Below are 17,043 nucleotides of genomic sequence, written 5' to 3' on the forward strand. Positions count from 1 at the left end.
ATTCTATCCTTCTCAAAAGTTAGTAATTGCGAAAACAGAATTACAATGTAACAGAAAAATCTAATGAAAGAAAATTCAGTGGCTGGAAAGAGACTAAACACTAGATCACTCTAGAAACGTTTAGTTTCTTCCCCTAAAGAGACTAGGGATAAGAGCAAAACGATAACGACGTTACTCGTACGCCTGGCAGGCTTGAGGGAAACGTTTATCCTCTTTCTCCCTCCGTCTCTATCTCTCTCTCTCTCTCTCTCTCTCTCTCTCTCTTGACTTAGAACCTGAGAGAAGAGCCCAATCATATATATCGTTAAAACATATTATTGTTAAAGGAAAAAACTGAAATATTTCCCAAAAAGAAAAGTTCCTTATTAGGATCAAAACCATTAAGTTAAGAAAGAATGAACAAAACGCTAGAAACGGTTACTCTTTACTGCAATGTGAAACCGTGAACATTCTTTCTCTATCGTAACGATAGAGTGCAAGTTGAAACGTTCTGAACGTCAACAACTGCCGAGACAAACAAAACGTTAGTTCAACTTTGAAAAAATACGAGACTATCAAAGAAATTCTTTCAAAGACCTTAAAATAGCATAATATGTTAACAGGTAAAACCGAAATGACGGGCTCACGATAATTAACTTCGGTACCAAGAAAAGACCGCCTACTATTAGGAAGGTCGAATATAAACAAATATAAAAATTAATTTTAATAAGTTTATAATAAAAGGAAGTTAATCGAAGAGGCCTATAAGAGGCGGAGAGATATAAAATAAATCTATAACTTTTGTTAAGCAAAATTAAGAAAGAGAGTCTATACTCTCTTAGACACCAACACTTCCGTCTAAGGGAAGGGTCGGCCATTGAAAGGTGAACGAGAGTTCATACTCTCTTCGTCACCATAATTAATCAAATTAATTCCAAAAGCTAACTAAGCTAATATAGAAGTTTCCAGTAAAGCGACAGCCGAAATCAAAGAGAAATACTTCACCAAAGTCGTGAAAATACTCCAAGAACATAAGCGTATCCCAGAACGTCTTGTCAGAAGCACGACAGAGGAATAATTGAGGAGGTGTCAACAAGAAGTACTTGAGTACCTGGCCACAGGTGGCGCTGGTAAGAACACCCCCTTCTAGTATTGTGATAGCTGGCGTATCCCTCCATAGAATTCTGTCGGGCAACAGAGTTGACAGCTACATGATTATCGGGTAAGTTTAATATTGAAAATAAGGCTGTTTGAGTAATTTTAAAAAAATATACTGCAAAATTTAATTGAAAAAAAATAACCCTTGGGGGTTAAGAGTTGGAAATTTCCAAATAGGCTGGGGGTAAAAGGGGTAACTGTACCTGAGATGCTGAGCGAAGCATCGCCAGTATAACGCCGACTCGGGTCGCAGCTGACCGTACTCTATGATGCGCTTGTCGGCGTCGAGTCCGAAATTCTCCGCCATGTCGGCGAAAGAGTTTTCTCTGAACAAGGTCGTCAGAACCAGCTCGGCCTCGGCAACGGACGCTTCTACGTCCAAGCAGGACAGCAAGTCCAGAACGCTGCTGTTGACCATGCGCAGCCACGACTGAATCAGCCCCTTTTCTACAGCCTTACGCACCGATTCGCAGCGATCCTTGAGCCCCTCGGATATCAAACGGACTCTCTGGGCAATTGACAGCGATCTGATGTGCACTTTCTGTGCCAGCACTTTGAAGGCCTGGAAAAAAGTTAGAAAAGTAGAAAATATTAGTACCATTTAAAGGATTAAAGGCCGCTCATGAGTGGAAGAGGCAAGGGACAATGACATTGCCCTGTCGAGCAGGACAATGCCCTAGAGACTGACCATATATACATATGATCAGCGCCAAAGGCCCCTCTCCACCCAAGCTGGGACCAGGGAGGGCCAGTTAAAATTACAGACGTATAAGATATTTTCCAGATACACACAATCTTAATTTTCAAATGAAAATATCATTATTCCAATTCACTATCTTCAAGACATTTTTGGAGTATCTTAATTAAAAAAAAATTGAAAGAAATTGAATTATGAATCAACTTCACATCAAACAATATATAAATGGAATTACTTTTGCCCTAAGCAAAAGTGACAAGTATTTTTTTTTTCTAATTTCATTTCATTAATAAATGTCACTGGATGACAGGTTTAAAAGCACAGCTGTGAAACATTCATTTCTAATGATCTAGTATAAAATAAAAATGTTCGAACATCATATAAATTTCTTTTATGTTTTAAAACATCTGTGATGTTATCAGCATCACTATTTAAGACATCTTCAGGGAGCCTTGAGAAAAAAGCTGTTGAAACCCTTGGGCTTAAAGCATCTAGCTTTTTCAACTACAGTTGTAGCTTAGCTAGTAATAATAATCAAACATACCTCCCGTCTCACAACGTTGTTTACGTCCCGCGTGCGTTCCAACACATCCGGCAAAGTCTGGAACGATATGGCTATCCCCGACAAGACAGCTCGACGTACGTCATGATTGGGGTCCATAGACAGATGATACCTGTATGCTGAGAGAAATAAGACACTGGATGACTGTGACAAGTGATGCCCTGGGATGAGTACACTTGTAAAATGCCCTGTTTAAATAACACACTAACTCTATAATGAGGCAAATCTTGCTGATGTAAAAACACCAACAATTATAGCAAGTATTGTATTGTTCCTTTGTCGATGTCTCACAGGATGTAGATACAGGGGAGGAGGTTCCTAGCCCCCTCGTCCCGTCCCTTTTAGTTGCCTCTTACGACACGCAGGGATAAAGTTGGCACTATTTTAATTGTTTTTATGCCCCCGCTGGGAGGAACGTAGAGAGTAGAGGTCCCCTTTTTTGTTTTGTTTCATTTGTTGATGTCGGCTACCCCCCAAAATTGGGGGAAGTGCCTTGGTATATGTATGTATTGTATTGTTGACTTCATTAATTCTGGTACGTTTCACAGTGCACTTCGAGGAGAGCTAGCAACTTTACATTGTGACAGGTAAGCTGTCCTTCGCAAAAGAGAAACTGCTGGCAACGATGCATGTAAAAAAAAGCTGCTGAACTTTTAAATAAATGATTAAAAAGAATTTTCATTAATATTACAAAGTGCTGTTAAGTAAACAACAATATTTATTCTACAGCACTTCATAAAATTAATAGAAATGCTTTTAAAAATGCTTTTGATCACTACTTTCAAGCTCAGGTACTTTTTTTAAAAGGCAAAGTTGCCAAAAAGTTTCTCTTGAGTAAATTACAGCGGTAGCATGTTCGCCTATTATTCGCATGGCAGCAGATCGATCCCAGCTCAGGAACCGGGAGTTTAAGCTGTTTACTGGGGAGGCCACTATTCTGATGAAACTGGAACTGAAACCAGGCACCTTTACCTTTTACCTTTACCTCCTTAGCTTTCAGTGAAGCATACCGGAATTAACGAAGCCAACTGTACGTCAAGTTATATGACAGTTTTTACACTATAATAATAAGTACTGTACAGTAAATGGCTCCTTCAAAAAGTAATCATGATTAACCTCAGAAATTCAAACTTCTCGCAAATATTTTTATATTGAACAGGTTGACTATAGTCCATTTCTTTTAGCGAGGCAGATTTGCACCGACTCGCAGCGGTGCCCTTTTAGCTTGGAAAAGTTTTCTGATCGCTGATTGATTAGAATTCTAATCAATCAGCGATCAGGAAACTTTTCCGAGCTAACAGGGCACCGCTGCGAGTCGGTGCAAATATGCATCGCTAAAAGAAATCGACTATAGTCTCTCTCTTCAGAGTTTATATATGACAGATTTATTTTAACATTACTTTTCTTAGGATATCGAATCATTTTCATTCATTACGTGGACTGTTCCTATACGATTTAATTCCTTATTTCTTTTCCTCGCTGGGATATTTTTTCCTGTTGGAATCCTTGGGCTTATAGCATCTTGCTTTTCCAACTAGGGCTGTACCTTAAGATGATAATAATGATAATGATAACAGTAATAATAATAATGTACTGTACGCTTACCTTTCAGGACGGGACAGTCCTTATTCCTGGGGTCCTGAAGCCGAGCCAGAGCAAGCACAGCTTGCACTCTGACGGAGGCCACCTTGTCTTGCAGTCGCTGCAGCATCGTGTCGTAAATACTGCTAAACAACTCGTCGTCGATCACGGCCTCTTCTCCCATGTTGTTTAGAATCTTGTTGATGAGCTGACAGACACGAAATCGAACGGCCTGGCTGTTCGCTTCGTGGATCTATAAATATGTTATTTTTATTAGTAAAATAAATTTTTGAATATACTTACCCGGTGATCATATAAGCTGTCAGCTCTGCTGCCCGACAGAAAAACCTAAGGACAAAATACGCCAGCGATCGCTATACAGGTGGGGGTGTACATCAACAGCGCCATCTGTCGCGCAGGTACTCAAGTACTCCATGTAAACACAGAACCAATTTTCTCCTCGGTCCACTGGGTCTCTATTGGGGAGGAAGGGAGGGTCCTTTAATATATAATCACCGAGTAAGTATATTCAAAAATTTATTTTATTAATAAAAATAACATTTTTCAATATTAAACTTAGCCGGTGATTATATAAGCTGATTCACAACCATGGGGGTGGGTAGAGACCAGCATTACTTGTTTACATTATTATGAGCTAAGTATTTTGTATTTCATTTTAGCAGTTATTCAAAATAACAAACATAAAATAAATAAGTACCTGGTAAGGAAGTCGACTTGAACAATTACTCTGCCTTTTTAAGTACTGTACGTCTTCCTTACTGAGCCTCGCGATCCTCATAGGATGCTGAGCGACTCCTAGGAGCTGAAGTATCAAGGGTTGCAACCCATACTAAAGGACCTCATCAAAACCTCTAATCTAGGCGCTTCTCAAGAAAAGAATTTGACCACCCGCCAAATCAACCAGGTTGCGAAAGGCTTCTTAGCCTTCCGGACAACCCAAAAACAACAATAAAAAACATTTCAAGAGAAAGATTAAAAAGGTTATGGAATTAGGGGAATGTAGTGGTTGAGCCCTCGCCCACTACTGCACTCGATGCTACGAATGGTCCCAGGGTGTAGCAGTTCTCGTAAAGAGACTGGACATCTTTAAGATAAAAAGACGCGAACACTGACTTGCTTCTCCAATAGGTTGCGTCCATTATACTCTGCAGAGATCTGTTTTGTTTGAAGGCCACTGAAGTTGCGACAGCTCTAACTTCATGTGTCCTTACCTTCAGCAAAGCATGGTCTTCCTCATTCAGATGGGAATGAGCTTCTCGTATCAACAGTCTGATATAATAGGAAACTGCATTCTTCGACATAGGTAAAGAAGGTTTCTTAATAGCACACCATAAAGCTTCTGACTGTCCTCGTAAAGGTTTAGTTCGTCTTAAATAGAACTTAAGAGCTCTAACAGGGCATAAGACTCTTTCTAGTTCATTTCCAACCAAATTAGAAAGGCTTGGAATATCGAACGATTTCGGCCAAGGACGAGAAGGTAGTTCGTTTTTGGCTAGAAAACCAAGCTGTAAAGAACATGTAGCCGTTTCAGATGAAAATCCGATGTTCCTGCTGAAGGCGTGTATCTCACTGACTCTTTTAGCTGTTGCTTAGCAGACGAGGAAAAGAGTCTTTAAAGTGAGATCTTTAAAGGAGGCTGATTGTAGTGGCTCGAACCTTTCTGACATAAGGAATCTTAGTACCACGTCTAAATTCCAACCTGGTGTGGCCAAACGACGCTCCTTCGAGGTCTCAAAAGACTTAAGGAGGTCCTGTAGATCTTTGTTGTTGGAAAGATCTAAGCCTCTGTGATGGAAGACTGCTGCCAACATGCTTCTGTAACCCTTGATCGTGGGAGCTGAAAGAGATCTTTCCTTCCTCAGGTATAAAAGGAAGTCAGCTATTTGAGTTACAGAGGTACTGGTTGAGGATACTGATACCAACTTGCACCAGCTTCGAAAGACTTCCCACTTCGACTGGTAGACTCTAAGAGTGGATGTCCTCCTTGCTCTAGCAATCGCCCTGACTGCCTCCTTCGAAAAGCCTCTAGCTCTCGAGAGTCTTTCGATAGTCTGAAGGCAGTCAGACGAAGAGCGTGGAGGCTTGGGTGTACCTTCTTTACGTGTGGCTGACGTAGAAGGTCCACTCTTAGAGGAAGAGTTCTGGGAACGTCCACCAGCCATTGCAGTACCTCGGTGAACCATTCTCTCGCGGGCCAGAGGGGAGCAACCAACGTCAACCTTGTCCCTTCGTGAGAGGCGAACTTCTGCAGTACCTTGTTGACAATCTTGAATGGGGGGAATGCATAAAGGTCTAGATGGGACCAATCCAGTAGAAAAGCATCTATATGAACTGCTGCTGGGTCCGGGATTGGCGAGCAATAATTTGGGAGCCTCTTGGTCATAGAGGTTGCAAAGAGATCTATGGTAGGTTGGCCCCATGTGGCCCATAGTCTCTTGCATACATTCTTGTGAAGGGTCCATTCTGTTGGAATGATTTGACCCTTCCGACTGAGGCGGTCCGCCATGACATTCATGTTGCCTTGAATGAACCTCGTTACTAGAGACAGGTTTAGATCTCTTGACCAGGTGAGGAAGTCCCTTGCGATCTCGTACAACGTCATAGAATGGGTCCCTCCTTGCTTGGAGATGTACGTCAAGGCCGTGGTGTTGTCGGAGTTCACCTCCACCACCTTGCCTAGAAGGAGGGACTTGAAGCTTTTCAAGGCCAGGTGAACTGCCAGTAGCTCCTTGCAGTTGATATGTAACGTTTTTTGCTCCGAGTTCCAAGTGCCCGAGCATTCCCGACTGTCTAATGTCGCACCCCAGCCCGTGTCCGATGCGTCCGGGAAGAGAACGTGGTTGGGGGTCTGAACAGCCAGGGGCAGACCCTCTCTGAGGTTGATGTTGTCCTTCCACCAAGTCAGTGATGACTTCATCTTCTCGGAAATAGGGATCGAGACCGCTTCTAGCGTCTTGTCCTTTCTCCAGTGAACAGCTAGGTGAAATTGAAGGGGACGGAGGTGCAGTCTCCCTAACGCAATGAACTGGTCCAGTGATGAGAGCGTCCCTATCAGACTCATCCACTGTCTGACTGAACATCGGTCCTTCTTTAGCATGTTCTGGATGCATCCTTGGGCTTGACTTATTCTGGGAGCCGACGGAAAAGCCCGAAAAGCTTGACTGTGAATCTCCATCCCTAGGTACACTATAGTTTGGGATGGGACCAGTTGGGACTTTTCCATATTGACCAGGAGACCCAATTCCTTGGTCAGATCTAGAGTCCACTTTAGATTCTCCAGACAGCGACGACTGGACGAAGCTCTTAGATGCCAGTCGTCCAAATAGAGGGAGGCTCTGATGTCTGCTAAATGCAGGAATTTGGCAATATTCCTCATCAGTTTCGTAAAGACAAGAGGCGCCGTGCTTAGGCCAAAGCACAGGGCTTGAAATTGGTGGACAACCTTCCCGTAAACGAACCTTAGAAAAGGTTGGGAATCTAGGTGGATGGGGACGTGAAAGTAAGCGTCCTTGAGGTCTAAAGAGACCATCCAGTCTTCCTTCCTGACCGCTGCTAGAACAGACTTTGTCGTCTCCATGGCGAACGTCTGCTTTGTGACAAAGACATTCAGAGCACTGACGTCTAGCACCGGTCTCCACCCTCCTGTCTTCTTTACCACTAAGAAGAGACGGTTGTAGAAGCCCGGGGATTGATGGTCCCGGACTTTGACTACCGCTCCCTTTTCTAGTAAGAGAGACACCTCTTGCTTCAAAGCTAGTCTCTTGTCCTCCTCTCTGTACCTGGGAGAGAGGTCGATGGGAGTCGTTGCTAGAGGGGGCTTGCGCAAGAATGGGATCTTGTACCCTTCTCTGAGCAACTTCACAGATTGTGCATCTGCGCCCCTGTTCTCCCAGGACTGCCAGTAGTTCTTGAGTCTGGCTCCCACTGCTGTCTGAAGAAGGTGGCAGTCAGACTCTGCTTCTAAAGGACTTGGTACCTTTCTTTTTACTCCCACGTTTCCCTTCTGCACGAGCACCTCCTCTGCTGGAGGCTCTGCCACGAAAGGGCGGAATAAATCTTGACGCTGGAGTATCCATCCTGGGTCTAGACACGGTAGGCAAAGGGGTGGCTTTGCGTGCAGATGACGCAACCAGGTCATGCGTGTCTTTTTGAATCAAGGAGGCAGCAATCTCCTTGATCAACTCCTCTGGGAAAAGGCACTTCGAGAGAGGAGCAAACATAAGCTCCGATTTCTGACATTGTGTCACTCCAGCTGACAAGAAGGAGCAAAGGTTTTCCCGTTTCTTGAGGACCCCGGAAACGAACGAAGCCGCAAGCTCACTGGAACCGTCCCGTACGGCCTTGTCCATGCAGGACATAATGAGCATGGAAGTTTCCTTGTCAGAAGGGGAGGTCTTCCTGCTCAACGCTCCCAAACACCAATCCAAAAAGTTAAACACTTCGAAGGCTCTGAACACTCCTTTCATCAGATGGTCTAAATCTGAAGGAGTCCAACAAATCTTGGAGCGTCTCATGGCCAGCCTGCGGGGAGAGTCTACTAGACTTGAGAAGTCGCCCTGGGCAGAGGCAGGAACTCCCAAGCCGAGAACTTCTCCCGTGGCATACCAGACGCTCGATCTGGAAGTGAGTTTCGCAGGGGGAAACAAGAATGCTGTCTTCCCAAGGTGCTTTTTGGACTGCATCCAATCTCCCAACACTCTTAAAGCTCTCTTGGACGAGCGGGCGAGGACGAGCTTCGTAAAGGCAGGCGCGGATGACTGCGTGCCTAAAGCGAACTCAGATGGAGGAGAGCGTGGGGCTGCAGAAACAAACTGATCAGGATACATATCCTTGAACAGTGCAAGAACTTTCCTAAAGTCCAAGGAGGGAGGCGTGGTCTTGGGTTCGTCGATGTCCGTGTGCGGGTCGTCAAGGTGTGCAGCGTCGTCATCATCAGAGAGTCCATCGTTTGAATGCTGAGGAGGAAGCGGCAAAGGAGTAGGAATTGGCTGGTCAGCTGAGTCCGGCAGCACGGGTGCATGCGTGACTGCACTGGACGCAACGTCATGGAACTGTTGGCCAGTCTGTGAGCTGGCAACAACCATAGCTGCGCGGGGGCGCAAAGCGTCTACTCCTGACTGTCTAGTCTGCTGTGGGCGAGTAGTGGTAACCACAGTGGGTTGCGGAGGTTGACGCACCGCGTCAAAACAAAACAACTTAGGTTGTTGTTGTAACTCGCGAACGTCAACGGAGGGTTCCGTGCGTCGCTGAACGTCAACATGCGGCTGGCAGGGTACACTGCGCATGGGTGGCGGGACTCTCACAGCTGGAGTGCGGGAGAAGGTAGCCTCAGCGTCAACTGGACGCACAACCGTGGTTGGTTGTAGGCTAACGGGTGCAGCGTCAACCTTCTCCGCACGAAAGTCCTGCATTAAAGATGTTAATTGTGTCTGCAGCAAAGACCACTTAGGGTCTACAGTAGCAGGTGCGGCAACAGACGGTGTTACTGCCTGTTGCGGTACCGCTTTGCCTCTCTTAGGAGGTGTGCAGTCATCGGAAGACTGCAGCGAGTCCGAACTGACCCAGTGGCTACAACTGGGCCGTTGGACTTGCGCGGAAGGGACCTTGCGTTTGAGAGGTCGTGAGACCTTGGTCCATTGTTTCTTCCGAGAAACATCTTCCGCAGACGAGGAATAAATGGGCTCTCTCGTCTTCTTGTGGGTGGGGCGATCTTGGCAAGATACGTCCGAAACCACGGAGGGAACGTCTGTCCGCTGATTAAAGCCTGTCGAACCCTTTGGTCGTACGACATTGCTTCTCCCCTGGGCTTGGGAGCTTGCAAGAGGTCCCGGACTGGGAGGACGACAGGCACGAACAGACGCACCCTCAAGCGCAACACTAACACTTTCCACAACACTACCACTCACTTTGTCACTACCCACTGCACTCTTACCCTTCAACTCCTTGACGTCTGCCATGAGTTGGTTACGGTCACTCGCCAATGACTCGACTCTCTCACCCAGAGCCTGGATGGCACGCATCATATCTGCCATCGAAGGTTGTTGAGTGCTAGAAGGGGGATCAGGAGCAACCACTACAGGGGAAGGATTAGGTTGTGGGGCATGGGGAGAGGAAAAATCAATGGAGCGAGATGAACTTCTCCTGACTCTATCTCTCTCTAGCCTACGTGAATATTTCAGGAATTCGAGAAAATCGAATTCCGAAAGCCCAACGCATTCCTCACATCGATCTTCCAATTGACAGGTTTTACCCCGACAATTGGAACAAATGGTGTGCGGATCGATAGAGGCCTTCGGAAGACGCCTTGAACAGTCCCTAGCACTACACTTTCTGTATTTAGGGACTTGAGAAGGGTCAGCCATCTTGAATTAGTCAAAGGGGAATTCAAAATCTATCCAAGTCGTCAACAAATAATCCAAAATTCAATCAAAGAATGCAAGGAAGTATTGAAGATAACCTCTGCAAAGCGAAAGCTAATAACTAGAAATGTGTACTTCACCAAAATCTGTGAAAACCAATCCAGTAAGCAACAGCGTATTTAGTAGGTCTTGCCGGTGGCACGACAGAGAGAAAATTGGTTCTGTGTTTACATGGAGTACTTGAGTACCTGCTTGACAGATGGCGCTGTTGATGTACACCCCCTACCTGTATAGCGATCGCTGGCGTATTTTGTCCTTAGGTTTTTCTGTCGGGCAGCAGAGCTGACAGCTTATATGATCACCGGCTAAGTTTAATATTGAAAAATAGGGAAATTAGTTCGTGTTGATCTAGAACGAGCACTTGGCAGAGCGCATACCTTCGCCACTGTTTCTTATGTCACCAAGAAAGTTAACCCTTTTACCCCCAGGCTCTTTGGAAATTTCCCACCCTTAACCCCCAAGGGGTTATTTTTTTCCCAGCACATTTTGCAGTATATTTTTCTTAAATTGCTCTAACAGCCTTAATTTTTGTCATAGAGAGGTCAGGTTGGTCTCATTCTCTTGGAAAATGCCTGAATTTTCTCAAAAAATTATCAAAAATATGAAAAAATAAATTTTTATAGCATTTTTTTTTCAAGGACGTACCGGTACGTCCATGGGGTAAAGGGATGAGTTTTGTGAAACGTACCAGTACGTCCTTTGGGGGGTAAAAGGGTTAATGATGTGGGTACAAGTCCTCAGCTTACAAACTTAATTGCTTCCAAGAAGGTGTTTGTAACTCAAATTCTGTTAAATTTTGGCCTTAAGTAGGTCTAACCTGAATCCCATGCCTATGATTTTCGGCTACAAAAGTCCATAAATAGTCAGGTTTCATATGAAATAGATCTCAGGTTATTATACATGTCATTTTGTTTACTATATCTAATGACATAATATTGTTTTCTTACAGTATTTTTCTATCTTATTTTTGTTAATTTCAGTTGAATTTGTGTTTGTATCTCTGAATGTTTGCAAGTCAAAAGTTTGTAAGTCAAATGTTTGTAAGTCAAAAGTTTCTAAGTCAAATATTTGTAAGTCAAAAGTTTGCTAGTCAAATGTTTGTAAGTCAAAAGTTTGCGAGTCAAATGTTTGTAAGTCAAAAGTTTGTAAGTCAAAAGTTTGCAAGTCAAATGTTTGTAAGTCAAAAGTTTGCAAGTCTAAAGTTTGTAAGTCAAATATTTGTAAGTCAAATGTTTGTAAGTCAAATGTTTGCAAGTCAAAAGTTTGCAAGTCAAATGTTTGCGAGTCAAATGTTTGCAAGTCAAAAGTTTGCAAGTCAAAAGTTTGCAAGTCAAATGTTTGCTAGTCAAAAGTTTGCAAGTCAAATATCTGTAAGTCAAATGTTAGTAAGTCAAAAGTTTGTAAGTCAAATGTTTATAAGTCAAAAGTTTGTAAGCCAAATGTTTGTAAGTCAAAAGTTTGTAAGCCAAATGTTTGTAAGTCAAAAGTTTGTAAGTCAAATGTTTGTAAGTTAGGGACCTTCTGTATTTAAACCCAAAACACATATATCACAACATAAGCAATTAAATCATGCACATTCTGACACCAATTTCGTACAAATCAGATAAATATTGGCAACAATATGGCAAAAAGAAGTTTTTTACCTCCGTGACCTTGGCCTTGACTTTTGACCCAATCACTCTCAAAATCTAATCAAAATGTCCTTAGATTATGGCCAATCATCCCATCAAAATTCCATGAGATTTGATGAAATTTTTTTGAGTTATACAAATCATAAACACACAAACAGACATACAAATACTGTATATAAATACACAAACAAGTGTAATGAAATCATTATATCATGTTGTATATCACAAGATAGGCAATTTAATTATGCACATTTTGGCGCTAGTTTCAGGCAAATCAGATAAAAATTGACAGCGATATGGCAAAATGACATTCTTTACCTTGTCGTGACCTTGACCTTTTGACCCAATCACTTCCAAAATCTAATAAAATTGTCCTTTGATTAAGGAAAATCGTCCCACCAAATTTCATGGGATTCAATAAATAGATTTTGAGTTATGAGAATCACAAACACACAGACATACAAACATACACCTATCAAAACATAACCTTCGCTGCAACGAAGTTGGTGAAGGTAAAATAAGCTAAAAGTTAAACCACATGATGTAGCTATCGACTCACGTTAAGAAGAAATTCAATCAGGCGAACCAAAAACATATCGGTTTCATCTTCCTCCTCTTCGTCCTCGTCCCTTTCGGCGTTTTCTTTGTTGCCCGAAACGTCTTTTCTCATCGTGGCAAACTTCGCGACGAAGTTCAACGTCCTTTCTACGGCGGGCTGCTTATCTCCGTGGATTAAACTTCTCTTCAGCAAATTGGTAAAATTGGCAACGAAGGTATCGAGGTCACTCTGTAATTGGAGAAATAATGTACATGACACAGTTGTAATGCTACGCATATTTAATCTTGCTACTGCGATTAATATGGGAAACATAAGGCAATGCATACTTTCTATTTATGATGAGATTCCTTAATTTCTAACCTTAATGTTTACGAAAAAGCATTAAATTTAGGCTAAAATGTCTCTTATACATTCACTTAAAACTGGGTCTTTAACAAAAAAATTTTGGTCCAAGAAAAAATAGTGAATAAAAAGCCATAATTTTCTATCCCGCCGTTAACCCTACATAAAGAGGTCAGTTGCCTCATGCACCCTCTCCGATGCAGCCTCTTCCACCAAACCTCTTCTCTCCATATCATCCTTCACTTTATCTCGTCATCTAATCCTCTGCCTCCATCTCGATTATTTGATAATCGATTTGATAAGCACTAAACGGTACGTACTTATAAGTAGGTCATTCACAAAGATTACTCAGTACCTTATTATGCAATGCAACCAACTGCTTCAAAATTCTCGGATGCGAGGACATCGACCGTTGACAGTCGGCAAACGCTTGCGCGAGGGACCCCATCTGAAAAGTGAAATAAGGATTAAGTAATACAGTGAAAATATAAGTATATTATCATTATTATCACTAGCTAAGTTACAACCCTAGTTAGAAAAGCAGGATGCTATAAGCCCCAGGGCCCCAGCAGCAAAAAAATAGCCCAGTGAGGAAAGGAAATAAGGAAATAAATAAACTATATGAGAAGTTATGAACAAATAAATATTTTAAGAGTAGTATCAACATTAAAACATCTTTTATTTCTAAATTATACAAATAAACTATACAAACACACACCTCGGTGGTCCAACAATCATCATACGCATAATTAGAAATATCATTTGTATTATCATTATCAAAATCCCAAATGAAATGGGGAAAAGAACGATGTTAATTCTAATAGTCAGGCCTTCTCCATAATGAGGTTCAATTACTACACCGTACTCCAGAAGTTTTATTCCAGCTGTGGCCAAGATGTGGAATGATCTTCCAAATCAGGTAGTTGAATCGGTGGGACTTCGAAGGTTCAAACTTTGAGCAAATATTTTCATCACTAGGCTATTTTTCCCTGTTGGAGCCCTTGGGCTTATAGCATCCTGTTTTTTCAACTACATCTATAGCTTAGGTAATAATAATAATAATGATAATAATAATAATAATAATAATAACAATAATAATAATAGTGATAAGTCCTTGAGTTCCAATAGTAAAGCAATTCAGTACGGGAAAAGAAAGATAATAATGAGATAAATAAAATCAGGATAAAATAAAAATATAAATAAATAAGTGATAAACTACAAAACAATGATCCAAGTCATCAAGCTCAAAAAGAAAAAAAAAATTATATTATGAATTTCTGAATATCAAAAGATTCAATAATCTAAACTTTTATCAAAATTTCATCAAGAAGAAAATTCATGACAAGTATGTGTGGACTAAATATAAAAAGATTTGGTTAAGGGCAATATAATTGTCTTTCTGGTATGGGATTTAGTCTAATCTTAATAAAATTTTATATATAAAATGATCTTTATATAAAAATTATAAGAAAAATTATAATTTCTCAAAGATTGAGCAAATTATAAACATTTAATAGATTACGGAAAAAATCCATTGGGTGAGATATAAAAAAATTGATCAGCTAATGTTACAAATGCTACCCCGTAATTTATTGCCGTTATGCAAGTACTGTACCCAAAATACGAACACAAGTAGTTGCGAATATAGCACTTATGATTGCAAAATTATAATGGATATAAAAGATCAAACCACACTGTCGTACATATAGGTATTTCTTATGATTGCAAAATTATAATGTATATAAAAGATCAAACCACACTGTCGTACATATAGGTATTTCTTATGATTGCAAAATTATAATGTATATAAAAGATCAAACCACACTGTCGTACATATAGGTATTTCAGGAATATACATAAATATGGGGTGTAAGACAGCGGCTATCTGAAAGTATGATGACGGTTGACTAAAAATACAGTAGTGTAAGGGGTAATATCACGATAGAGTCCCACCCAGCGCCATTACTGCTTGCCAGTACATAGGAGCTTAGATTATTTTTTCGCGACCGAAGCAAATGCACGACGAAGCAAAAAACCACTAGACTCTATCGAAATATTACCGAAATCTAATGGTTTTTGCTCCGCCGTGCGCTCCCTTCGCTCACAAAAAAAGAAAAACATCGAGCTCCTATGTACTGGCAAAAGGGGATGGCATTGGGCTGGACTGTACCTTAATATAATCAAGAAATGGGGGTCGCAAAAGGGCGTTAGCCCCCTGTTAGGTAAGTAGGTAAGGACACGTAGGTTAGGTTAGGTGGAAAAGTATATGTTAGCTGGTGTCAATTTTTTGGAGCCTTTGTATATCAGCGGCCAGTTCCTCACAAGTTCATTAGAAATGGACATCAACTTAAACTTTACCCCCTAATCTAACCTACATACCGTGTCCTTAACTACTTACCTAACGGGGGGCTAACGCCCCCTTGCGACGCCCCTTACACTGCCGTATTCTATATTAGACATAACAATACACACAGGTGGCCGCTATCAAACATACATCCCAATTTTTCTATGCAAGCGGAAGGAACTGGCCATTAGTATACAAGGGTTCTACAATTATTTGCACCGTTGCCGATCAGGACTAGAGAATGTTGAAACTTTACAGAACCCCGTTCCCAACTTATCTGAAGGATGCTAGGACCTACCTTCAAATCCACCCAAACTAAGATACCTTTTGAGTATGGAAATTGCATCCTACCGAGTTTAGAAGGGACGGTGCACGAGTAAATATTTACCCCAATTGTCTTGATACTAGACAACGAGTAGGTTCAACAGTTGTATTAAGGTTTAGGAACAAAGTTAATGATATATTATGCTTATTATTCGTTAAATTAGGTAAATATTTCCCAATTGATGTATTTAACAGAAAATTTAACTTTCAATGCATACCGTACATTACTTATATCAATTACCTTAGCTTACATTAAAATATTAGAATAAGTTATTTTCTAGCTAATTTGTTCTCAAACAATCAAAAATATTACCTTTTTATATCCAGTAACGTCGGTATCTTTCGGCATTCAAAAATAATTCAGATATATAAAGGGAAAAAACAAAAATTGTTTTTGTTTTGAAAATAGCTCGAGATTTTAACCGCCAATCGTAGTAACAGTAGTAGTACTTTCATTCATAGATTTTGTAACGGCTCTCTATCTCATTCTCATAGGAGAATGATTTTATTTAAAGGTTTAAAGGCTACTCATGAATGGCAGAGAGAAAGGGACATTAACATTGCCCAAATCAAGCAGGACAATGCCCTAGAGACTAATCATATTACATATGATCAACGCCTAAGCTAGGAGCAAGGAGGGCCAAGCAATGGCTGATGATGATTCAGCAGGTAGATCTATGGGCTCCCCCAAACACCCTATATTTAGCTCACAAGAATGGTGAGGTTGCAGCTACCAAAGAAACTTACGAGTTTGATCCGGGCTCGAACCCCAGTCTGGCATTCACCGGTCAGGAACGTTACCACATTGGCCACTACATCTGCATATTTTACCTATCTATTTTATTTTTTAATTTAAGAATGAAGTCTCCAAAAATAATTAAATCATTTTTAAAACTTTTAATGAAGAAAATCTAAAATTTTATGAAGGAAACAGAACAAGAAAATCACCTTATATTTAAAGGTCAGATTTTGTCAGTCGTCTTTATCTTGAGCTTTTAATTCAATACTTCATTCATCATCTCCTACTTCACGCTTCATAGTCCTCAGCCATGTACGTCTGGATCCTCCAACTCTTCTAGTGCCTTGTGAAGCCAAGTTGAAAGTTTGGTGAACTAATCTCTCTTTGGTAGTGCGAAGAGCATACCCAAACCATCTTTATCTACCCCTTATCATAATCTCATCCACATATGGCACTTGAATAATCTCTCTTATAGTTTCCTTTCTAATCCTGTCCTGCCAATTAAGTCCCAATATTCTTCTGAGGGTTTTGTTCTCAAATCTACTAAATCTATTGGAGATTGTTTCATTGTCATACCACCGATCTCACTAAACTGATATATAACCTAATTTTTATATGCAATTTCAGGCGATTTGATTTCCAAATTTTACTTGACCCAACCATAGTCTGATTTGCCTCTTTCCAATC

General features: G+C 41.2%; 1 protein-coding gene across 1 annotated transcript in view; it reads right to left on the reverse strand.

Moving 5' to 3' along the window:
• Cap-G (Chromosome associated protein G) overlaps positions 1 to 16,080 on the reverse strand; it is a 64,846-nt gene extending 48,766 nt beyond the window's left edge. Inside the window, exons 1-6 of the mRNA XM_068370979.1 lie at positions 15,931 to 16,080; positions 13,305 to 13,397; positions 12,608 to 12,835; positions 4,002 to 4,230; positions 2,379 to 2,515; positions 1,341 to 1,699 (exon numbers count right to left, since the gene is read on the reverse strand). Coding sequence (XP_068227080.1) covers positions 1,341 to 1,699; positions 2,379 to 2,515; positions 4,002 to 4,230; positions 12,608 to 12,835; positions 13,305 to 13,397; positions 15,931 to 15,966 — 1,082 coding nt within the window. The 5' untranslated portion in view covers positions 15,967 to 16,080. The remainder of the gene's footprint in view (positions 1 to 1,340; positions 1,700 to 2,378; positions 2,516 to 4,001; positions 4,231 to 12,607; positions 12,836 to 13,304; positions 13,398 to 15,930) is intronic.
• Positions 16,081 to 17,043: the final 963 nt, after the last annotated feature.

The sequence above is a fragment of the Palaemon carinicauda genome, chromosome 3, assembly GCF_036898095.1.
Source record: "Palaemon carinicauda isolate YSFRI2023 chromosome 3, ASM3689809v2, whole genome shotgun sequence".
Classification (NCBI taxonomy): domain Eukaryota; kingdom Metazoa; phylum Arthropoda; class Malacostraca; order Decapoda; family Palaemonidae; genus Palaemon; species Palaemon carinicauda.